Here is a 25,673-nt window from a genome sequence, read left to right on the forward strand (position 1 = left end):
TCCCCCCCATCCCTCCCCACTGATCTCCCTCCTGGCACTTATCCGTGTAAGCGGAACAAGTGCTACACATGCCCTTACACTTCCTCCCTTACCACCATTCAGGGCCCCAAACAGTCCTTCCAGGTGAGGCAACACTTCACCTGTGAGTTGACTGGGGTGATATACTGCGTTCGGTGCTCCCGATGTGGCCTTTTATATATTGGTGAGACCCGACGCAGACTGGGAGACCGCTTTGCTGAACATCTACGCTCTGTCCACCAGAGAAAGCAGGATCTCCCAGTGGCCACACATTTTAATTCCACATCCCATTCCCATTCTGACATATCTATCCACGGCCTCCTCTACTGTAAAGATGAAGTCACACTCAGGTTGGAGGAACAACACCTTATATTCCGTCTGGGTAGCCTCCAACCTGATGGTATGAACATCGACTTCTCTAACTTCCGCTAAGGCCCCACCTCCCCCTCGTACCCCATCTGTTACTTATTTTTATGCACTCATTCTTTCTCTCACTCTCCTTTTTCTCCCTCTGTCCCTCTGAATATACCTCTTGCCCATCCTCTGGGTACCCCCCCCCCTTGTCTTTCTCCCTGGGCCTCCTGTCCCATGATCCTCTCGTATCCCTTTTGCCTATCACCTGTCCAGCTCTCGGCTCCATCCCTCCCCCTCCTGTCTTCTCCTATCATTTTGGATCTCCCCCTCCCCCTCCAGCTTTCAAATCCCTTACTCACTCTTCCTTCAGTTAGTCCTGACAAAGGGTCTCGGCCTGAAACGTCGACTATACCTCTTCCTAGAGATGCTGCCTGGCCTGGTGCGTTCACCAGCAACTTTGATGTGTGTTGCTTGAATTTCCAGCATCTGCAGAATTCTTGTTTGCGTTACAATTTTATTGCATTTATTCAGAACACTTTAATCATACGGCTACATCGGTGGTTATTTCTGCTGTGTACATGATTAGCACTATCTCCAGTAGGACATTTTCTACAGCTTGGATGCAGATCTCCTCCGTACAGTTCCTGTAATATTCCCATATGGATTATCTGTCGGCAGCAGAACCTACAGGAGGTAAATAACAGACATCAGTGTTGGAGTTAGTTAATTGAATTCACTAACTTTAGCCTTTCACAGATTCAAGTTTATTCATCACGAGTACATTCAAGCACACAGTGAAATTCTCAGTGTTTTGAAACACCCAGCAGGTCAAGCAGCATCTATGGATGGAGGAACTAGTTATTAATAACAATAACATCCAGGAACGTCTGTACCCAGATTGGGTGGTGTTCCGGTCAGCGTCTTTTCTCCGTGTCAGGAATAAAAAGCAATGCCTTCTCACTTCAGAAATGGAGACCTGTCTACGTAACAGAGTGACACAGCCACTGTCTGGGGATCGCCGGGAGGTGCCTGGAGCGAGCGCTGTGCAGGACAGTAAGCGAACCGCTGGCGGTGCACTGCCGAATCGGCGGGTGGGCACCGGGAAACCCAAAAAAAGGTACTGCCAGCATTCAAAGTAGCCCCTCAGCACCACAGGCTGTGACTGCTACAAGTACTGCTCAGGGGAGCAGTTCACTTACAACTGAGCCCACTCAAGCAGTTTAGAGAAGAAAGGCACGCATGAAATGGTCATTAGAAATAAACACTTTCATAATGCGTGTATACTACCAAGGAATGGAACTTGGGACCAACAGGACAGCATAGAGGCAAACTTCATCAACAGTTGCACAGTTTAGAAAGCCAGAATACTGTACTAAACACCACTAGAGTCGTCTGAAAGTTCCTAGCAACTGAGAAATGAGTGTGCTTGGCTATGCCCATACCTCAGGTTTTACCATCTTGAGCTAAGAAGAAAAAAATAATAATAAGGATAATATTAACTCTATCAAGCACTTATCACACAGCTGATGTAGCTCAAAATGCTTTACAATGGGATAAGGTGCAAGTGTCAAAATCAAAATGAAGATAGAAGACATAAATATCAGTTAAAAGCAAGGTTAAATAAATAAGTTTTGAGCTAGTTGTTAAAAGTGTCAACTCAGTCTGCATCCCTTATAGTTTTAGGTATTGAATTCCACAGTTTGGGAACATAGGTCGGAAAGGCTGTTATCTTTTGAGGGAGATTGTTTAATTTCAAGAGAGCAGCAGAAGAAGAGCTGAGAGCTCGAGCATGATTGTAAAACAAATGTATCCCATTCTGTGATGTAACCCGGTTCCAGATCATTAAGAGCTTTAAAGACAAGAAAGAGAACTTTAAAATCAATTCTAAAAGATACAGGCAAAGGAACCAGACATGGAATTGAGGGATATTGGCCCCGTGCAGCAGCTGAGCAGCTTGAATTGGCATCATGGTTGGCATTAGCATAATGGGCCGAAAGGCCTGTTTCTGTACCTTTCCATGTACTCCTTTTAGAACCTACAGCATTACAGCACAGCTCAGGCCATTCGGCCCACAATTTCGTGCCAACCTTTTAACCTACTCCAAGATCAATCTAACCCTTCCCTCCCACAGAGTCCTCCATTTTTCTATCATCCACGTGCCTGTCTAAGAGTTTCTTAAATGTCCCTCATGTATCTGCCTCTAGTTCCATGCATCTATCGTTCTCCGTGCAAAAAAAAAAGCTACCTCTGACATGCCCCATTATACTTCCCACCAAACACCTTAAAATTATGCTCATTTGTGTTAGCCACTTCGGCCCTGGGAAAAAGTCTCTGGCTGGCTGAAGGGTCTTGCACATTATTTTGACATCATCTTTCCTCTACACTCTGAACCCCTAAATACTATCTTATTATTCCCTTTTGATCTGCTTATTTATTTTGTGATTTATAGCATTTTAAGTCTTTGTGCTGTGCTACTGCCGCAAAACAACAAACTTCATGCCTCTTGTGACTTTTAAACACAGAATAGTGTAGAGTGCGTGCCAGGAGTGCTGGTGGAAGCAGATACACTGGGGGCATTTAGGAGATTCCTAGATAGGCACATGGATGATAGAAAAATGGAGGGCTATGTGGGAGTGAAGGGTTAGATTGATCCTAGAGTAGGTTAAAAGATCAGCACAACATCATGGACTGAAGGGCCTGTACTGTGCTGTAGTGTTCTATGATTCAAGGGATTCTGCAGATGTTGTGCAATTTTAATTGGTCACTGTAAATTGTCCCCAGTGTGTGGGTGAGGGGTGGAATCTGGGGTGAGTTGATGGGAATGGGGGTGAGGGGGGAATAATGACAGCACAAAATTGTGGGCTGAAGGGCAAATACTGGTTCTATATAAATCAGTGATAATGAATCTGATTCTAACCCAATTTCTGAGATGTTTTCACCTCATCACTCTCTCCAAAGAAGCTGTCCGACCCGCTGCGTGTTCATGGCACTTTGATTTTATTTCAGATTTCCAACAGCTGCAGTTGAATGAATTCAATATAACCAGACCAGCGAACTCAAAAACAGTTCCTTTCCCCAAGCAGTGAGGCTGATCAACACCTCCACCCACTAACCCACCTCTCCACACCCCCAGCCACCACTACTTCATCATTTCCTGTCAGAGTCACCTAATGTACAAACACTCCTGTGCCTATCGTCACTTTATGGACAGACAATCAATCTCTGTATACAAGCTATTTCATGTAATTATATTTACTGTGTTTTTATTATTACTGTGTTCTTTTTCTTATTGTGTTTTTTTGTGCTCTATTGGATCCAGAGTAACGATTATTTCATTCTTCTTTACACTTGCATACTGGAAATTACATGAAACAATCTTGAATCCTTAACTGTGTTACGTCAAATGACCCTGCTGGTACTTCTGAAATTTGTACTTATTATGATCAAATTGCATTGTTATCTTACATGCTGGATTTAATTTATAATACGGTGGCATTTCAGATGGCACTCTGCTTTTATAACATTTATTTTTACACCCAACAACATACAATGTACCAAGCCCCTTTGAAGCTGTCACGTGCTTCGTTAAGACCACAGGGTCCAACATCAAGGAGTCTTTACAGATTTGATGAATCCAGTGAGCTTGTTGCTGTCTCCAGAAATTTAGCTCACTCTTTCCGACAGAACACGTGGACTCATGTTGGATTAGACTGTTTAATTGTTATTTTGTTTGCAATTTAACAATCTATGCCCGATTGCATTTTTTATAACTACGTGTAACTGTTTGGTATGTTCCCTAGTGGTCACAGTATGTATATGCAGTTGTTCAGAATGTCCCTGGTGGATATATTTGTATGATTCTGGAACCTTCTCCAGTGTTGTGTTATTTGAATAGGAGATATCTGATTGGTTGACTCTTATCTGTGAATTTGAATGGAAGTTTTTTATCTATAGAGCATAAAAAGAGCTACTAGGTGCCCTCTTTCTTTTTGCTTCTCCTTCTCTTCACACATTAGTGTCTGGTCCTGTTACTGTCCATTCAAAAATTTTCTTTGTTCTATTAACACTCAATAAAATAATCATGAAGCAACAAGCTTTGTGCTTCTTTCCTGACTTCTGAAAGAACCTTGGGTTAAAAACATCAGAATCCAACACTCACCTCATTATTGTTTGAAATCCCGAACTTTGTCATATCAATTGTGAAGTAATGCTTATTTGGCATAACTATTTCAATCTCTTCCATCTGAAAAACAGAGGCACACAAAGGTGAGTGTTACAGCTGGCAGTGTGTGTCTTCCTAGATTAAACACAGTGTTACAACGCTTAACTCCACATCTGATCAGAGCTCCCAAAGCTGCTTTCCAACTCTGGAGACATCCACAATTCCAAGATTTCGTTAAACTCCATTTAAAAAGGTAACACTCACAACACGCTGGTATTTGTTTTCTCATGGTAACTACATTATGAAGCTGCTTTTCTCATTTTTATCATCTTTCTGAGCTGTATTAATCCCAGATTGATTCTTGGGATGGCAGGACTTTCATATGAAGAAAGACTGGATAGACTAGGCTTATACTCGCTGGAATTTAGAAGATTCAGGGAGGATCTTATTGAAACATATAAAATCCTAAAGAGATTGGACAGGCTAGATGCAGGAAGATTGTTCCCGATGTTGGGGAAGTCCAGAACGAGGGGCCACAGTTTGAGGATAAAGGGGAAGCCTTTTAGGACCGAGATTAGGAAAAACTTCTTCACACAGAGAGTGGTGAATCTGTGGAATTCTCTGCCACAGGAAACAGTTGAGGTCAGTTCATTGACTATATTTAAGAGGGAGTTAGATATGGCCCTTGTGGCTAAAGGGATCGGGGGTATGGAGGGAAGGCTGGTACAGGGTTCTGAGTTGGATGATCAGCAATGATCATACCGAATGGCAGATAATATCACCTACCTGAATTGTTCCCACAAACTATGAACACTTCCAAGGACTCTTCATCTTATCTTCTCAATATCTATTGCTTAATTATTAATTATTTTGGCTTATTTTTCTTTTTGTATTTGCACAAGTTGTCTTTTGCAACTGGTTGTTTGTCCGTCTCCTTGTGTGCAGTTTTTCAATGATTCTATTGTGTTTCTTGGATTTATTGTGAATGCCCACAAGAAAATGAATCTCAGAGTTGTATATGGTGACATATATGTACTTTGATAATAAATTTACTTTGAACTTTGAACTTTAAAATTTGGCTATGTTCTCATATTTATTTGACTTCATGCCACATGGGGAAGCCACTTCGCCTATCAAATCCATGCTAGCTCTCGGCATATTTCCATCAGTTCTGTCCTTCCACACAATTCCCTATATCCTGTTCCCTCTCATTTGCCCATTGACTTCCCACTGGTACTTAAACCACCCCCCCCCCACACCTTTTGATGAATAACATATAGCCATAATCACCAACAATCCATGGGGTGTGGGAGGAAACGGGGGGGGGGGGGGGAGTTTGCTAACTCCACACAAACAGCTCCAGGGGTGAGGACCAGTTTGATCACAGAGTGATACAACACAGGGAAAGGTCCTTCAGTCCATCAAGTCCATCCCATTCATCAGAGGAGGACCTCCAGTGGCCGGGGTCAACCATGGATCTTAAGACTATAAGACCATAAGATATAGGAGCAGAAGTAGGCCACTCAGCCCATCGATTCTGCTCTGCCATTCAATCATGGGCTGATCCAATTCTTCCAGTCATCCCCACTCCCCTGCCTTCTCCCCATACCCTTTGATGCCCTGGCTAATCAAGAACCTATCTATCTCTGTCTTAAATACACCCAATGACTTGGCCTCCACAGCCACTCATGGCAACAAAATCCACAGATTTACCACCCTCTGACTAAAGTAATTTCTCCGCATCTCTGTTCTAAGTGGACGTCCTTCAATCCTGAAGTCATGCCCTCTTGTCCTAGACTCCTCTACCATGGGAAATAACTTTGCCATATCTGATCTGTTCAGGCGACATGCAAGTACAGCTAAGAAAGAGAGAGGTAAGCAATGCAGCTTAATTTAATCAATTAACTTTAAGTATGTTTTCTTTTAGAAGATGACCAAGACATTTAAAAATATTCAAACTTTTGACAGTGTGATAGTTAATTCATCTTGGGGCATTTATGTGGGTGGGGCTTGCTATTTATGAGCCAAAGTGTTCGTGTACCATACAGCCTTGCCATTTGGGATGAAACTGACTGCAGGGACTGCTGAACCCACCCTAGGTAAGCACAGGAAAGTGGCAAGCATAAGCATCTGCCAGCTCCCAGGAAATTCTGGGTGGACATAAAGAATCTTCCAAGTTAAATATTATGTCCTAGCTGTCATACGCAAGCCAGGACAGTACGACAAGGAGAGAAAGCTGTTGCCTACGTAACAGTCTACCCCTCTCCATGCAGCTGATGAACCTAAAGAAAGAGCAGAGACCGACACAGCTTGGCACCAGCAGTATCACAGGAGTTGCTATTCAGTGTTGAACTCAACGTAGGACTGCCTTAGCAACTCCATCTCAGGATTTTTCCCTCTGGATTTGCTCCCAAAGTCTTCCCCGTGAGTGAGTAGAGAGGCAGCAGAGCTTTGAGCTCAGAGTTTTCCTTCTCCTAGATGAGCTGCCAATCACAGCTGATAAGCCCCATCTGCCCAGAGCAACTGGTCTTAAGGCACCAGTTGCCTCTTTTTGCCCTTCCCCTGTCAGTAGAAATGATTCCGCCGGGCTTAGTAGCTAAGCCAGATGTGAAGGCCAGGAGCTGGACTTCGTCGTCAGTGGCTAATTGAGACGTACACAATTGGGGACATTTAATAAGTAGTGGGAGCTCGTCCTCAGTACCTCCCCTGGCTATGAAACCTGCCAACCATCAAGCTCTCATTTTGACAGCAGTCCTACACTGGAGGTCCCTGGGGAGAGTTGAAGAACAGAAGGACCTAGGGGTACAAATACATAGTTTCCTGGCCACAGGTGATAGGGTGGTGAAGAAGGCTTTTGGCAAGTTGACTTTCATCGGTCAGGGCATGGAGCACAGGGACAGTGACGTTACATTGCAGAGGGTTGTGTGCTTCTTGTTAGCTAAAAAAGTTAAGAATCCTAGAAAGAAATTGGGATTCAAAGATGAAGAAACAATGTTTTAATTAAGGTTGGCATGTTAACGTAACGATTAGCACAATGCTCTTACAGCGCCAGCAGCTGGGGTTCAATCACACAGCACAGGAGACCCTGGGGGTTCAGTTCCCACCTGTCTGCATGGAGTTCTCACACTCTCCCCATGACCCCGCAGGTGCTCCAATTTCTCCAAAGACATACAGGTCAATTGGTTTGGAGACCTGATCAAAGGAAGAATGTGACACAGACAGAATATAGCAACGCACACAAAATGCTGGAGGAACTCAGGCCAGGCAGCATCAATGGAAGGGAACAAACTGTTGGTGTTTCGGGCTGAAACTGGCCATCTTGATGGAAGATTTCAGCTCGAAACGGTGGCGGTATATTCCCCTTCATAGATGCTGCTGAGTTTCTTCTGAATTTTGTGTGTATTACTCAAGATTTCCACCATTAAGCATAAGGCGGCATCCATCAGTAAGGACCCCCATCACCCAGGACAGGCCCTCTTGTCATTGCTACCATCATGGAGTTGGAACAGGAGCCCGGGGACTCACACTCAATGTTTCAGGAACAGCTTCTTCCCCTCCACCATCATGTTTCTGAATGGACAATAAGCCCACGAGCACTCATCATCATTATGGGCTGTCTTGTTTGAGGTGGGTGACCTCGGTCTTTCCAGGACCATGACTGTTCTCGGCAAATTTGTCTACATAAGTGGTTTGTCATTGCCTTCTTCTAGGCAGTGTCTTCACAAGACGGGTGACCCCATGCATTGTCAATTCTCTTGAGAGATTGTCTGCCTGGTGTCAGTGGTCACATAACCAGGATTTGTGATCTGCACCGGCCGCTCGTACAACCATCCACCACCTGCTCCCATGGCTTCACGTGGCCCTGATCGGGGGTGGGGGGTGCCTAAGCAGGTACCACGCCTACACCCTGCCGGCTAGCGGAGGGAAGGAGCTCCCTATACTTCCTTTGGTAGAGAAGTATCTCCACACTGCCTTACTATTTTTTGTTCTCTTTTTGCACTATTTATTTAATGTAATTTTTAATATGCAAACGTTTGTATATTTCTTATAGTTGTGTGGGCATATGATTAAGGCATTGGACTAGTGACCCGAAGGTCGTGAGTTCGAGCCCCAGACGAGGCAACATGTGTTGTGTCCTTGAGTAAGGCACTTAATTACACATTGCTCTGCAACGACACTGGTGCCAAGCTGTATGGGTCCTAATGCCCTTCCCTTGGACAACATTGGTGTCGTGGAGAGGGGAGACTTGCAGCATGGGCAACTGCTGGTCTTCCATACAACCTTGCCCAGGCCTGCACCCTGGAGAATGAAGACTTACCAGGCGCAGATCCATGGTTTCGCAAGACTAACGGATGCCTTTTTAAAAATTTATTACAGTTGTTATTATTATGCATTACACTGTACTGCTGCCGCAAATCAACAACTTTCATGACATATGCTAGTGATATTAAATCTGAAACAGTTTCTGTTCTCCAGCATCTGCAGAATCTCTTACGTTAATGAAGACAGAATATAACTCCAGTGACGGGGTCACTCCCATGACCTTGTTGATATAGAATCTGTCAGTGAGGATTAGTCCACAAGAGAAAAGTAAGTTGTTGAGGAGAGTGGGCAACTGCTGGTTGAGGTTGGGTTGCTTATTGAGAGTGAAGTGGTCCAGAGTACGGGCAGGTATTGAGTGAAGATGGGTCCAGATTTATTGGGTTCTCAGGGGTTCATGATGGGAGAAACCAACTCCACAGAACAAGCACTGACCTCTGGAGCCCTGCTCAGACTGAGACACTGAGCTTCGTAGAGAGTGTTCTGAACAGACGGGGAATAGATTCCACAATCGTAGGGACCAGCGAACGACTCGAGGATGGAATCCTTCACAGTATTCCTAGGAGGAACAATAAACTCAATTTCAGCTGCTTCCTCAGTTTCCCCGCTCTCTCAGAGGCTGCAAGATCCCCAGTGGCATTAGGGTGGTAAGAGGCAGACCCTTACTGGTAAGTGTGTGGACACATAGGGAGGAGCAACATCTGGGTAGCCCCTATCCTTACGGCATGAACACTGAATTCTCCAGCTTCCAGTAATTCCTCCCACCTCCCCCCTCCCCGTTCTCTGTGGGTCACGTTCAATGTACTGCTTGTTGACTTTTTTAAAAACTGTTTGTGCAATTTGTCCTCTTTTGCATATTGGATGTTTGTTGGTCTTTGTTGTGGGGTTTTCTTGTGTGGATTCTTTGTGTTTCTTTTGTTTCGTGGCTGCCTGCAAGGAGATGAATCTCAAGGTTGTATGTGGCATAAATACTTTGATAATAATAGTACTTTGAACTTGGAACTTCTCTCTGTTTCCATTTCCCATTCTGGCTCCCTCTTGCCCCTTCTCTTCTCATCAGCTGCCTATCACCTCCCTCTGGTTCCTCCTCCTCCCCTCCTTCACTCTCTTCCATGGTCCACTCGCCTCTCCTATCAGACTCTGTCTTCTTCAGCACTTTACCTTCTACACCTATCAGCTCCCAGCTTCTTATTTCATCCCCCCTCCCCTACTTCCCCCTCACCTGGTCTCACCCATCACCTGCCAGTTTGTTCTCCTTCCTGTCCTGGCTTCTTCCTCCTTCATCCCAGTCCTGATGAAGGGGCTTGGCCTGAAACATTGACTGTTTATTCATTTCCATAGATGCTGCCTGACCTGCTGAGTTCCCCCAGCATTTTGTGTGCGTTACCCCGTTTACACTGATGAAGGGTTCTGTGTGCGCCTGTGTGTGAGTGGGTGGGTGGGGCAGAGAAAGGGGGCTTGTTTCCTTGTTGTTTGTGTTGTTCTGCCAAGCATTGTGGGAATGCAGTGCTGGTGCCGGAATGCGTGACGGTACTTGCGGCTGCCCCCAGCACATCCTTAGCTTTAGAAGATAGAAGTTTAGCTCTGTTAGTCACACGGACGTTGAAACACTGAAACCCACAGAGAAATGTGTCATTTTGCACCCAATCAAATCAGCAAGGATTGTGCTGAACAGCTGGCGAGGGTCACCACACTTCCGGTGCCTACGACGTTGTACAAACCTGACAGAGCCACTGGCACCCAATGTCTTCTGCCTCCACATGGTCCATATCCCTCCCTCTCCCTCCAATCTCTGCTCATTCATGTGCCTGAAAGAAATCCTCTTGAATGCCCCCATCGTATCTGCGTCTAAAACCGTCCCTGAGAGCACCCACCACTCTGAGTACAATCCGTGTGGAGGAAAGACCATAGAACATCACACCATAAAACATAGGAGCAAAATCAGGCCATTTGGCCCATTGTGTCTGTTCCACCATTCCATCATGTCTGATTTATTATCCCTCTCAATCCCATTCTCCTGCCTTCTCCCGTGACTATTGATGCTTGACTAATCAAGAACCCATTAACCTCCACATTAAATATCAAAGGTTCAAAGATTCAGTTTAATGTCAGAGAAATGTATACAATATACATCCTGAAATGCTTTTTCTTTGCAAACATCCATGAAAACAGAGAAGTGCCCCAAAGAATGAACGACAGATTAACTAAGATCTCTGAAGTCCCCCCAGCTCCCCCCTCTCCCGCGTGCACGTGGCTGCGAGCAACGATCCCTCTCCCCCCACCAGCAAAACAAAGCAAGCATCGTCACCGAGCACTCAAGCGTGAGCAAAGCAACAGCAAAGACACAGACTTGCAGTTACCCCAAAGACTTCGCGTTTCACCCGGCATTCGACATACCACAGGTTCTCTCTCTCCCCAATAAGGGAGAAAAAGGTGTCTCCATTTTCCTGTGAGCGGGGAGACATAACAGACAACTCACTGGTTTATGACGTTAAAAACTCCATTACGTCGCTACTTTTGAGCTCTATACCCAATGACTTGGCCTCCATATCCATCTGTGGTAATGAATTCCATCGATTCACCACCCTCTGGCTAAGAAATTCCTTCTCGTCTCTGCTCTTAAGACAAGTCCTCCTATTCTGAAACTGTGCCCTCTGGTCCTAGACTCCCCCACTACAGGAAACATCCTCTCCACGTCCACTCTACCCAGGCCTTTTAATAGTTTATAGGTTTCGCTGAGATTCCCCCCACCCCCACATTCTTCCAAGCTCCGGCGAGTACTGGCCTAGAGCCATCAAACACTCCTCACAGCAGAACTGTTTCATCCCTGGAATCATTCTCGTGAACCTTCTCTGGACCCTGTCCAATGCAAGCACGTCCCTTCTCAGATAAGGGGCCCAAAACTGTTCACAATGATCTTTCCAAGGAATCTCTCCTTGTTCCTTACAGGGCTATGCGTGGTCTAAACACATTCCCAGTGACATGGTGGCCGGGACATTCGAGGAGAGTGGGGTTGATGTGAGGGAATTGCTTTGAATGACCCCACCAATAGCAGCGCTTTGGTTACACCAACGTACCAGACGGCATCGAAGTTGATTGGCCTTGAGGTGCTGTAGCGCCACTTGGCATACACAGTGGTGGAGAAGATCCGATCCTTCACTTCAGGCAGTGTGGTGAAGCGGTCCTTCTGAAAGCCCTCGAACCCAGATTGCATTGTCTTCAGCACCTGCATGTCCTTGATTCCAGAATGAATCACGGCTGGCTCTGCAAACCAAAAATATGTAATCTGGTAAGTCACCAAAGACTATCAAATCTATACAGATGTACCGTGGAGAGCATTCTCAAACACAAGAAAATCTGCAGGCACTGGAAATACAGGCAATACACACAAAATGCTGGAGGAACTCAGCAGACTAGGCAGCATGACTGATGAAGGGTCTCGTCTCGAAAAGTCAACTGTTTACTCTTTCCCATGGATGCTGCCTGGCGTGTTGAGTTCCTCCAGCACTTTGTGGAGAGCATTCTGACTGGTTGCATCATCGTCTGGTATGGAGACTCCAATGCACAGGATCGGGAAAAGTTGTAGAAGATTGTAGACTCGGCCAGCTCCATGATGGCTCCTAACCTCACCACCATTAAGGACATCTTGAAAAGAAGGCAGCACCGCGGTAGTGTAACGGTGAGCGCAATGCTATTACTGCTTGGGAACTCATTGTCTGGAGTTCATTTCTGGTGCCGTCTGTAAGGAGTTTGTGTGTTATCCCTGTGGCGATATGGATTTCCTCCTGGTGCTCTGGTTTCCTCCCTCAGTCCAAAGACGTACAGGTTAGTAGGCTAATTGGTGTTGTCAATTGTCCTGTGATGAGGCCAGTGTTAAGTAACTGGGTTGGTTGGTGGCACAGCTTGTTCTCTGCTCTACATAGATCTAAGCAAATTAGACAGACAGTCAGACAGATAGATAAATAGATAGATCCATCATGAAGAACCTACACCACCTAGGACAGGGTGTCCAGGGTACTGTACCTTATGGTGATGGAGACGCTTGTGGGATCCTGAGAGCCTGAGAGTGATGCCGCCTGGAGTTTAGCTCCTGGTAGGGTGAGGATGTGGATGATGTATAGTGAAACTAAGGCCTCGGCAGTAGAGCAGGCGGAAGATTATGGTAAATCAGTCTCCGGAATCTCGGGACTACAAGGACCACAACAACGGCTGTGCAGGTGGAGGAGGGCTGCCAATCGTCTCGGTCTCTATGCCATTGGATTTTGGACCCTTCTCTGTCAAGGACTGTGAGGCGGCTGCCTGTGCATCAGTCTCCCAATGTTAAAAGGCCTCACGCACAGGAATTTTTCCTGGCTTGCCAATCTTGTGGCAATCAGGAAGCGGTGACTGAAGCAAGACAGTGAAGTCTGGGAGCTCCCAGCCACAACCTGGCACACAGGGTGTTAGATACAGTTGTCTTGCTCTTGGATTGAGGCAGACAGAGCTTTTTGACAGCTGCCCCCATGGCCGAGCGCCTCTATTCTGGACCCACTCTGCTCACCTCTCGCGGGAAAGGTACCCGAAAAATAGCCTGCCTCCTCACTCCTGACTGGATTACCGCATCCAGTGGGATCACCATACTGCAGTGTGAAATAAAAGCAGATGAACTTGGAGCCTGGATTGTGCTGAACACTTACGGAGAGCGAAACCAGCAATCACCCTGAAAGACGTACTGCCATCATCTCAAGAGAGCCGAAGAGATTCCGAATTGACCTTGACACTCTCTCTGAAATGTGATTGGCCAAGGAAGGACAATTGAAGGAGAAGAAGGGTGATTACATCTTTTCCTGGAAGGGGAAATCGGCAGATGAACCCAGAATCCACGGAGTTGGATTCACCCTAATGAACAGCATCATCAGCCACCTTTCCAAATTGCATCTCATGACCATGCATCTTCAACTCGCTAACAACCAAATGGCTACAACTGTGAGTGCTCACGCGCCAACCCTAGACTCACCAGACGATGTTAAAGAGACATTCTATGTTGACCTAGACCGCATACTATCAGATATATTGTCATTCTTCTTGATTTCAATGCTAGAGTTGGCAGGGACAATGACTCATGGAAAGGCACAATTGGGAAAGAAGATGTTGGTAACATCAACTCCAGTGGAGTGCTCTTACTCTCCAAGTGTGCTGAACATGACTTGACCATCACCAACACCCTGTTCCGCCAGAGAAATAAGGTGACAGCTTCATGGATGCATCCCTGTTCAAGGACTTGGCATCTTATCGATTATGTCATTGTTTGGAGGAGGGTTTGCAGAGGTGTAAAGAATATAAGAGCCATGATCAATGCTGATGATGGTGGGACAGACCAACGGTTTACTCACTCACAAACGTCCATCAAAATCATACGGAGGAGTAGAGTGTAAAAGAAGCTGAGCCATCCCAGTTTCAACATTGAGAGCCTAAAGAAGATACAGTGAATGTACAACATCTCCAGGCTGCCCTTTCTGAAAGATTCTCAAAGCAAACTGAAGACCACCATCCTTGATACTTGTAAAAACATCGCTGGGTACAAGACCAGGAAAAACAAAGACTGGTTTGATGAAAATGAGAATGAAATAGAAGAGCTAATGAACGACAAAAGGAAAACTATCTGTGCCTGGCAGAAGAACATCAACGGTACGGCAAAAAGATAAGCCCACTCCACAGCTAAGCCCGTAGTCCAGCGTAGAGTAAGGGAAAAAAAGAATCAGTGGTGGACTGAGAGATCCCTAGAAACACAGAAGCCTGCTGACTCAGGTGATATCAGGATTTCTTTATTGCACTCAAGGCAGTCTATGGTCCAAACCATCATGGCCTAAACCCCTTTCGCTCCAAAGATGGACAAAGGCTGCCCAAGGACAATGATGCCATCAATTCTCAATGGAAGGAACACTTTCCAGGGCTACTTAATCCTAACACCACTGTTGACATTGAAGTTGTCAACCCCTCCCACAAGGACCCATGAAGGAAGAGATGAGTGAGCCTCCCAGTATCAAAGAGGTGCAGACAGCTTGCAAGAAATTGAGGAACAACAAGGCCACTGGACCTGATGGAATTACAACAGAAGCCCTCAAGGAAGGAGGCACAGAACTTTTAAACCATATTCATGACCTGCTTGTCAAGATGTGGGACCAGGAGAAGATTCCAGCTGCACCCAGGGATGCCCTGATTGTCACACTCTTCAAAAAGGGTGACAAAGCTGACTGTGGAAATTATAAAGGCATCTCCCTCCTCTCTACAACAGGAAAGGTGTTCACCCAAATTTTATGTGACCTGCTTTCACCTCTGGCAGAAGATCTCCTGCCTGAGTCTCAGTGTGGCCTCCGTCCAGCCAGAGAAATATCTGACATGATTTTTACACTACCCCAATTGCAGGAGGAAGCCAGGAACAAAATCTCCCACTTTATATGGCCTTCATAGACCTTACAAAAGCATTTGACTCTGTAAAATGCCTTGCCATTTGGCAGGTGTTGTCCAAAGTTGGGTGCCCAGAGAAATACCTCAAGATCCTCCAGCTCTTACGCAATGATATGAGCGCAACAGTCATCAGCAATAGCGGTTCTGAAACAGCACCTTTTAATGTTGAGACCGGGGTCAAACAGGGGTGCATCATTGCCCCAACTCTTTGCTGTTTTCATTACAACCATTCTTCACATCACAGGCCAAGTTTTCACACAAGGAGTCCAGATTCTCTATCAGACAGATAGGAGGCTCTTTAACCTTAACAGGTTCAAGGCAGAGAGCAAGGTGTCAACTATATCCATCATGGAGCTCCAATCTGCAGACTACAACACAATGGTAGCTCACTCTGAGGAGAATCTGCAGTGCATAATGGATGCTTTTGTCAGAGCATACAAGCTCCTGGGACTTGATCTAAGAAAACCCAAGCCCTGCACCAACCTGCTCCAGATTGAGCTCCTAACCCTCCAACCATCCAAGTTGAAACATCCCTCTGCAGAACGCTGATCATTTCCCATATCTTGGTAGTCTTCTTTCTTCAAGAGCCAACACTGACCTTGAAGTAAATCGCAGAATAGGGTGTGCGAGTGGAGCTTCTGCCAGGTTGAGAAACCTTTTGAAGATCAGGATATTAAGACCAACACTAAGCTTCTGGTCCAGCAGGCACATAAAATCCCTGGAAACTTACATCGAAGATGCCTCAGAAAGAGTCTGAGTTAGCTGGAAGAACAGGTGTACTAACTCCAGCATCCTGGAGGAAGCTAACATTAAAACCATAGCCACAATCGTGACTCAACACTGATTGTGATGGGTCGGCCACATTATCGATATGCCTGACTCCTGCTTCCCTAAACAATTCCTGTTCGGCCAACTCAAGGATGCAAAGCGCACTCCTGGAGGGCAGAGAAAGTGGTTCAAGGAGACGATCAAGACCCAGCTGAGGAAGTCCCACAGCAACCTGAGTGGGTGGGAAAAATTAATACGGGGTAGGGGAAGCTGGAGAAGGACTGTGGATGAGGGGACTGCACAGCTCGAAGAATATCTCCACCGTCCCACTGAGCTTCAACGTAAGGAGAGACTGGGAAAGGCCCAACCAGTTACATCCATCACCACCTCAATGACCTACACCTGCCAACACTGCAGTAGGACTTGTGGATCACAGATCGACCTCTTCAGTCATCTCAAACCCACGAGTGACCAGATCAACCACCAGGAGAAAATCATACTCGACTACGAATGATCACTCATGATGATGATGATGACTGGGGGGTGTTGTTGAACAGAGGGAGTGAGGGGTACAGGTACAGGGTGTCCTGGGGGGTGTTGTAGAACAGAGGGAGTGAGGGGTACAGGTACAGGGTGTCGTGGGGGGTGTTGTAGAACAGAGGGAGTGGGGGGTACAGGTACAGGGTGTCCTGGGGGGTGTTGTTGAACAGAGGGAGTGAGGGGTACAGGTACAGGGTGTCCTGGGGGGTGTTGTAGAACAGAGGGAGTGGGGGGTACAGGTACAGGGTGTCGTGGGGGGTGTTGTAGAACAGAGGGAGTGGGGGGTACAGGTACAGGGTGTCCTGGGGGGTGTTGTTGAACAGAGGGAGTGAGGGGTACAGGTACAGGGTGTCCTGGGGGGTGTTGTAGAACAGAGGGAGTGAGGGGTACAGGTACAGGGTGTCGTGGGGGGTGTTGTTGAACAGAGGGAGTGGGGGGTACAGGTACAGGGTGTCCCGGGGGGTGTTGTAGAACAGAGGGAGCTACATGTGCAGTTTCAAAAATAAGGAAGTTATGTTGCAGTTTTATAAAACTCTAGTTAGGCCACATCTGGAGTATTGCATACAGTTCTGGTCACCCCATTACAGGAAGGATGTTGAGAGATTGGAGAGGGTGAGAATAGGTTTACCTGGTTGCTGCCTGGATTAGAGGGCATGTGTTATAACAAGAGGTTGGACAAAATTGGGCTGTTTTCTCTGGAGTGGTGGAGGCTGAGATCTGATGAGAGTCATGGATAGAGTAGACTGACAGTGTGGTTGTAATGTCTAATATAGTGGGGGTAAAGGGAATTATAGAGGAATGAGAGAGGAGTTCGCCAGAATTGATCGGAAAAGAATACTGGCAGGGATGACGGTAGAGCAGCAATGGGTGGAATTTCTGGAAGCAATTCAGAAGGCACAGGATATATATGTCCCAAAGAGGAAGAGGTATTCTAACGCAAGATGACACAACTGTGGCTAACAAGTGAAGTCGAAGCTTTCAAAACTCAACAGAAAGTAACTAAAAATGTCATTTCGAAGGTAAAGATGAAATATGAAAGCAAGCTCGCCAATAATATTAAAGAGGATACCAAAAGTTTCTTCAGATACATATTGTGTAAAAGAGAGGTGAAAGTGGATATCAGACTACTGGAAAACGATGTTGGAGAGGGAGTAATGTGGGACAGGGAAATGACGGATGAACTGAATAAATATTTTGCGTCAGTCTTCACTGCGGAAGCCACAAGCTGTATGGTGGAAGTTTCACTCTTCAGGAAGGGAGAGAGGCAGAAGAAAGGAAACTATAGGCCAGCTAGATTGACCTCAGAGTTTGGGAAGATATTGGAGTCGATTGTTAAGGATGAGTTCTCAGGGTACTTGGAAGCACATGATGAAATAGGCCGTAGTCAGCATGGTTTCCTCAAGGGAAAACCTTGTCTGACAAATCTGTTGGAATGCTTTAAATAACATGCAGAATAGACAAAGAAGAATCAGTTGATGTTGTGTACTTGGATTTTCAGAAGGCTTCTGACAAGATGCCACACATGAGGCTGCTTAACAAGCTATGAGCCCATGGCATTACAGGAAAGAGTCTAGCATGGATAAAGCATTGACTGATTGGCAGGAGGCAAAGAGTGGGGATAAAGGGAACCTTCTCTGGTTGGCTGCCAGTGACTAGTGATGTTCCACAGGGGTCTATGTTGGGATCTTTATGTTATATGTCAATGATTTAGAGGATGGAATTGATGGTTTTGTTACAAAGTTTGCAGCTAATATGAGGATAGGTGGAGGGACAGATAGTTTTGAGTAAATATAAAGGCTACAGAAGGACTTAGATAGATTAGGAGAATGGCAAAGAAGGAATACAGTGCTGGGAAGTGTATGGTCATGCACTTTGGTAGAAGTAATGAAAGGGTGTACTATTTTCTAAATGAAGAGAAAATACAAAAAACTGATGTGCAAAGGGGCTGAGGTGCCTGGCCAAGTGGTTAAGGCATCGGTCTAGTGATTTGAAGGTTGCTAGTTCGAGCCTCAACTGAGGCAGCGTGTTGTGTCCTTGAGCAAGGCACTTAACCACACATTGCTCTGCGATGACACCGGTGCCAAGCTGTATGGGTTCTAATGCCCTTCCCTTGGACAACATCGGTGGCGTGGAGAGGGGAGACTTGCAGCATGGGCAACTGCTGGTCTTCCATACAACCTTGCCCAGGCCTGTGCCCTGAAAACCTTCCAAGGCGCACGAGACTAACGGATGCCTAAAAAAGGGGGCTTGGGAGTCCTTGTGCAGGATTCCCTAAAGGTTCATTTGCAGGTTAAGTCTCTGATGTGGAAGGCAAATGCAATGTTGGCATTTATTTCAAGAGGACTAGAATATAAAAGCAAGGATGTAATGTTGAGACTTTATAAAGCACTGGTGAGGCCTCACTTGGAGTCTCATGAGCATTTTTGGCCCCTTATCTTAGAAAGGATGAGCTGAAACTGGAGAGGGTTCAAAGGAGGTTCACAAAAATGATTCCAGGATTGAATAGCTTGTCATACGAAGAGCGCTTGATGGCTCTGAGGATGTTTCCTATGGTGGGAGCATCGATGGCCGGAGGACACAGCCTCAGAATAGAGGGGTTTCCTTTTAGAATGAGGATGGGGAGGAAGATGAGGAGTGTGGTGAATCTGTGGAATTCCTTGCCACAGGCAGCAATGGGGTCCAAGTCTATATATATACTTAAGCAGAGGTTGATAGTTCCTTGAGTGGTCAGGGCATGAAGGGATATTAGGAGGGGGGGAAGGCAGGGGATTGGGGCTGAGAGGAAAATTGGATCAGCCGTGATGAAATGCCAGAGCAAACTCAATGGGCATATGTCCTAATTCTGCTCCTTTATCTTATGGTCTAATACCAGAGGGCACGCACTGAAGATGAGAGGAGGTAATTTCAAAGCACATGTGAGTGGCAGGTCTTTTACACAGAGAGTGGAGGGTGCCTGGAATGCATTACCTGGGATGTTTGTAGAGGCAGATACAGTAGAGACTTTTAAGAAATGTTTGGATAGAGACATAAATGAGGAAAATGGAAGGATAGGTACATTGTGCAGGCAAAGGAGATTAGTTAGTTGGCTATTTAATTACAAATTGAATTGTTTTGACACAACACGGTGGCTGAAGGGCCTGTTTCTGTACCGTGCTGTTCTATGTCCTATGAGCCATGCCTCCTGTGAACAGGCGATGGATCAGCCTCTGCATCCAGCACATAATTCTCCGAAACATCCACCATATCTAATGGGATCCCGCCACCAAGCACATCCTTCCCTCCACCCCACTCCCACTTCCTGCTTTCCACAGGGATCGCACCCTACACAACTCCCTTATCCACTCGCCCCTCCCCACTGATCTCCCTCCTGGCACTTTCCCCCTTCACCATTTCCCATCCCCTTTTCCCTCTCTCACCTTACCTCCTTGTCCACCCATCGCCTCCCTCTAGTGCTCCTCCCCTCTTCTCTTTCGTCCATGGCCTTCTGTCTCTTATATCAATTTCAATCCCAGCTCTTTATTTCATCCCCTCCCCCTCCAGGTTTCACCTATCACCTGGTGTTTCTCTCTCCCCTCGCCCCACCTTTTAAATCTACCTCCTCATCTTTTTTTCTCCAGTCCTGCCGAAGGGTTTCGGCCTGAAACGTCAAATGAACTCTTTTCCATAGATGCTGCCTGGCCTGTTGAGTTGCTCAGATTTCTGCATCTGCAGATTTTCCCTGGCTTGTGATGTTAATCACTCACTCACTGAGGCCATCCCACACGGACTGGGAATCGCAGCATTGCCCAGGCTACACTGACCGTTTCAGAGGTAGCCCACCGCCAAGCCCAGCTGGATGGACTCTATGACCCTGAGCAGATTGGGGAGTAGGAACGTACCATTCTGGGTCTCCTCAACCACGCAGAAACGGGTGGTTTCTCCGCTACGAATGAAGGCATGGGTGTGCTCCTGTCCATCCTAGAGGAAGGAATGAGCCCATGTTAGTTCTGGTCAGCTAGTTACCGAGGGTCGTTAACTATACCCTAATAACTTTAGTGTCCTCCTGACAATCCAAGTCCAACCTGATGGGGTTGATGGGACGATAAGAAAGACATACGACATAGTTAATTAAGTCCAGAGACAGGATGTTATGTTGCATCTTTAGAGAGCTTGACCACATCTGGATTATTGGGTTCAGTTCTGGTCAATGCATTATAGGGAGGTTGTGGAGGCTTTGGAGAACATACAGAAGAGGTTTACCTGGACGCTGCCTGGATTGGAGGGCATGTGCTATAACAAGAGGTTAGACAAACTTGGATTGTTTAACAAGAGCTGGAATCACAGACTGGGGTTCAATTCCTTCCGCTGTCTGTAAGGAGTTTGTACGTTCTCCCCATGACCGCATAGTTTCCTCTGAGAGCTCTGGTTTCCTGCCACTCTCCAAAGACATCTGGGTTAGAGTTAGTCAGCTGAGGGCATGCTAATTTGGTGACAGAAGCATGACAATGCTTTTGGGCTGTGTTGGTTGTTGACACAAATGACGCATCTCACTCTATGTTTCGATGTTTGGATGTAACCGTGACAATTAAAGCTAATCTTCCCCTTTCTCTGGAGCGGCAGAGCACTTGAATAGGCACACAGGTGGCTATGGACTGACCGCAGGAAAATGGGACTGTTTGGGTGACAATGTGGTCAGCATTGACCGGTCGGGCCGAAGAGCCTGTACTTGTGCTGTATAGCTCTGTGACTCAATCAGGTTAAGGTACATGGTGGACAATTAAAATTAGATATGTACATTAGATAGGAACAGGGGAGCACTGAGGTCAGAGAGCTGAGAGGCTGGAGGACATTACGGAACGAGAGGGAAGGAAAACCACGGAGGAACATGATAAGGTTTGAGAAGGATCCACAGAACGTAGGCAGGATAGAGGTGAGCAAATAATGAAATTACAAAGTGTCCTCAGCGCTCCTGAACTGTTGCCCTGAGTCACCTCACGCCTGGTAGTGCAACGCTTTACAGTACCAGCGACCCAGGTTCAATTCCCACCACTGCCTGTAAGGAACTTGTATGGTCTCTCCATGAAGGCGTGGGGTTCCTCGGGGTGCTCTGGATTTCTGCCACATTCCAGTCATACAGGGCAAGCTTGTGGGCATGTTACACTGGCGCTGGAAATGTGGCAACGCTTACGGGCTGCTCTCAGCACATCGTCGGACTGTGTTGGTCATAGACGCAAACAAAGCATTTCACTGTATGTTTTGGTGCTTCGATTACATGTGACAAATAAAGCTAATCTACCTTCTGTAGGCGCTTCCAGGGTACCTCCTTGATGTAGACCTGTGCCTGAGAAACCTGGTGGAAGGACGTCAGGAAATGGGTGCAGATATCCAGCGCAAATTCTTCAATGGTTTGAATCTGACAACACAGGATATTTCAATGTACACAGGAGTCTTCCCTCATTTCATTCCGTTATCCAACATGATGTGTAAATTGGCTTACTATTGTCACTTGTCCAGCGAAAAACTTGTATACTGTTTGTACAGATAATTTATTAATGGCTTTTCATATGAGGAGCGTTTGATGGCTCTGGGCCTGTATATAATGAAATTCAGAAGAGTGAGGGTCTGATTGAAACCTATCAAATGGTGTAAAACCTCAAATGAGTGGATGTGAGGAGGATGTTTCCTGTGGAGGGAGAGTCTAAGACCAGAGGACACAGCCTCAGAATAGAGGGATGTCCTTTTGGAACGGAGATGAGGAGGAATTTCTTTAGCAAGAGAGTGGTGAATCTGTGGAATTCTTTGCCACCGGCAGCTGTGGAGGCCAAGTCTTTATGTATATTTAAGGCAGAGATTGATAGATTCTTGATTGGTCAGGGATACGGAGAGAAGGCAGGAGATTGGAACTGAGAGGAAAATTGGATCAGACATGATGAAATGGTAGAGTAGACTCGATGGGCCAAATAGCCTAATTCTGCTCCAATACCTTATGGTCTTTTTTAATCACATCAGCGCGTGAGATGGAACAAGCGGTGCTTTGGAAAATTTGAAGTACTGCAGGTCTACTCCATCAGCAAGTTGCTCACTGGTGGAGAAAGTGAAGGAGTTGTGCATCATGCTGCAGGCTGAGACGAAGGAGGCCTACAGTCTAATAGTGAGTGATCTTCTTGTGATCGCAAGACCCCTTTTGGAGATTGTTAATGTGGTATGCCGCAAGTTCCATTCACTGATTGATTGGCTGAGAGCAGGGGCAGATGGTGGGGGAGCCGCGTGGCCTCAGACATGGCAAGGACTAGGCCTCAAGCCAGAGTGTCGCCTGCATACAGCTGCCGGGAGAGAGGCATTGGAGCTGGTGCACTCCACCAGGGGCTGAGTGGCACGACGTCCAGGCTGGAGTTAGTGCTTCCTCCAGCCAATGTATTTACTCAGCAGAAGACAAGCTTGGTTGAGGTCCTCTGCAGATTTTGGCAGCATTGGATGGCTCGAGTTTCGACTCCTTTACTGAGTGGCCATCTGAGTTTCTATCTTATACATGCTATGTGTGCTTTGTTCTGTGTGTGTGTGTTTTGTGTGTGTGTGTGTGTGTGTGTGTTTTGTGTGTGTGTGTGTGTGTTAGTTAAGGATGCCCCCATGTCGGCTACCCCGCAGAGTGTTCTACAGCCAGCGACATCATGGTCGACGCTCAGCTGGAGGGCCGAAGAAATGCCATAAGGATCAGATGAAGAATGCTTTAAGGAAGTGCAAGATCAGACCCGAGGACCTGGAGGGGGTTGCTGCTGACCGTACCACTTGGCGACAGCTGTGTAGGGACGGGGTTTGTATTCTGGAGATGGAAAGAACAACCAGAAGAGAGCCAGGAGAAATGCAACCATGGTTACCACCACTACCACATATACATGTCCCACCTGCAATAGAGCTTGTGGGTCCAGAATAGGACTGTATAGTCATCAAAGATCTCACCGGTAGAGTGGACATCGTCATCGGATTTCGATGGACAACCCCGAAGAAGAAGAAGAATGTGTGTGGGATTGGAAGAGAAGAGAGGGATTGGACAGGGTAGATGCAGGAAGATTGTTCCCGATGTTGGGGAAGTCCAGAACAAGGGGTCACAGTTTGAGGATAGAGGGGAAGCCTTTTAGGACCGAGATTAGGAAAAACTTCTTCACACAGAGAGTGGTGAATCTGTGGAATTCTCTGCCACAGGAAACAGTTGAGGCCAGTTCATTGGCTATGTTTAAGAGGGAGTTAGATATGGCCCTTGTGGCTACGGGGGTCAGGGGGTATGGAAGGAAGGCTGGTGCAGGGTTCTGAGTTGGATGATCAGCCATGATCATACTGAATGGCGGTGCAGGCTCGAAGGGCTGAATGGCCTACTCCTGCACCTATTTTCTATGTTTCTATGTGTGTGTGTGTGTGTGACTGTGACTGTTGGTACTGTGTTTTGCACCTTGACCTCAGAGTAACATTGTCTCGTTTGGCTGTATTCATGGGCATTCATGTATGGTTGAAGGACAATTAAACTTCAATTGAATAGAATTGAGTCGGAGAGGATACAGAAGAGGTTCTCCAGGATCAGAGGGTGTGTGCTATAATGAGAGGTGGGACAAACCAGGGTTGTTTTCTTTGGAGTGACGGAGGCTGGGGGGGAGAGCTGATAGAGGCATAGACAGAGTAGACAGGGAGTATCTGTTTCAAAGGGTTGAAATGTCAAATACCTGAGGGCTTGCATTTAAAGTGAGAGGGGTAATTTCAAAGGAGATGTGAGGAGCAAGTTTTTTACACAGAGAGTGGTGGGTGCCTGGAAGGCTGGAGCTAGGAACAGATATATTAGAGACTTTAGAGAGACGTGTAGATAGGCACATGAGTGTGAAGAAATGGAAGTACGGACATTGTGTAGGCAGAAGAAATTAATGTAGTTAGCCATTCAGTTGCTAATATAACACTCACAAGATGCAGGAAGAACTCAGCAGGCCAGGCAGCATCCATGGAAAAGAGTAAACAATCGACTTTTCAGGCCGAGACCCTTCAGGACTGATGAAGGGTTTTGGCCCGAAAAATCGACTGTTTACTCTTTTCCATGGATGCTGCCTGGCCTGCTGAGTTCCTCCAGCATTTTGTGTCTATTGCGTGGATTTCCAGCATCTGCAGATGTTCTTGTGTTTGGTTACTAACGTAGTTGGATCAGCAGAAGATTGTGCTCAGAAGAGCTTGTTCCTGTTCTGTTCTGTTCTACGTTAAGAAGGTAAAGCACTAACAGGATGCAGAATAGAGTGTTACAGTTACAGAGAGAGTGCACAGCAGGCGGATGTCAGGTGCAAGGACCACAAGGAGGTAGAATGAAAGATCAAGAATTCATCTATATTGCACTAGAGGTCCATTCAATAGTAATGAAGAAGTCCTTCAGCCTGGTAGCTTCCAAGTCTATGTATCTTCCGCCCAATGGGATGAGTTAGGTATTGTAGACAAATTTTCATTTCCTGGGCCTCCTACATCAACCCTAGCATGGTCACCAACGTCACTGGATCATTGAATCATGGGATGGTTGGTACAAAGTTCAAAGTAAAAAGTAAATTTACTATCAAAGTACATAAATGTCACCACACTGTATTACCGGATTCATTTTAGTGCAGGCAATCACGATAAATACAAAGAAATACGATAGAATCAATGAAAAACTACACACAAAACAAATATGGACAAGCAACCAAAGTGCAAGAGAAAACAAATCTTGCAAATACAAAAAGAAAAGCAAAATAATAATAATAGATAAGTGAGTAATAAGTAAACTGACAGCATGAGCTGTAGTGTTGGTGACAATGAGTCCACAGGTTGTGGAATCAGTCGGGACCTCAGTGTTGGGATGACTGAAGTTATCCATGCCTGTTCAGGAGCTGAATGGTTGAAGGGTAATTACTGTTCCTGAACCTGGTAGTGTGGAACCTAAGGGTACTGAACCTCCTTCCTGACGCCAACAATGAGAAGAGAGCCTGGTCCTTGATGATGGATGCTGATTTCCACCACCCCTCTCCTCAGTGACAACCCTTCTCATAGTCAGAGCTGTAGTGTTCTACAGGATGGAAGCAGAACC

At 46.2% G+C, this 25,673-nt stretch overlaps 1 protein-coding gene across 1 annotated transcript in view; it reads right to left on the reverse strand.

The window, feature by feature from the left end:
• Window positions 1-877: 877 nt before the first annotated feature.
• Window positions 878-25,673, reverse strand: part of uox (urate oxidase) — a 40,799-nt gene continuing 16,003 nt past the window's right edge. The window contains exons 3-8 of the mRNA XM_063065060.1: window positions 21,885-22,001; window positions 20,488-20,566; window positions 11,932-12,118; window positions 9,290-9,413; window positions 4,532-4,615; window positions 878-1,056 (exon numbers count right to left, since the gene is read on the reverse strand). Of these exons, the coding sequence (XP_062921130.1) occupies window positions 982-1,056; window positions 4,532-4,615; window positions 9,290-9,413; window positions 11,932-12,118; window positions 20,488-20,566; window positions 21,885-22,001 (666 nt within the window). The 3' untranslated portion in view covers window positions 878-981. The remainder of the gene's footprint in view (window positions 1,057-4,531; window positions 4,616-9,289; window positions 9,414-11,931; window positions 12,119-20,487; window positions 20,567-21,884; window positions 22,002-25,673) is intronic.

The sequence above is a fragment of the Mobula hypostoma genome, chromosome 12 (assembly GCF_963921235.1).
Source record: "Mobula hypostoma chromosome 12, sMobHyp1.1, whole genome shotgun sequence".
Lineage (NCBI taxonomy): Eukaryota > Metazoa > Chordata > Chondrichthyes > Myliobatiformes > Myliobatidae > Mobula > Mobula hypostoma.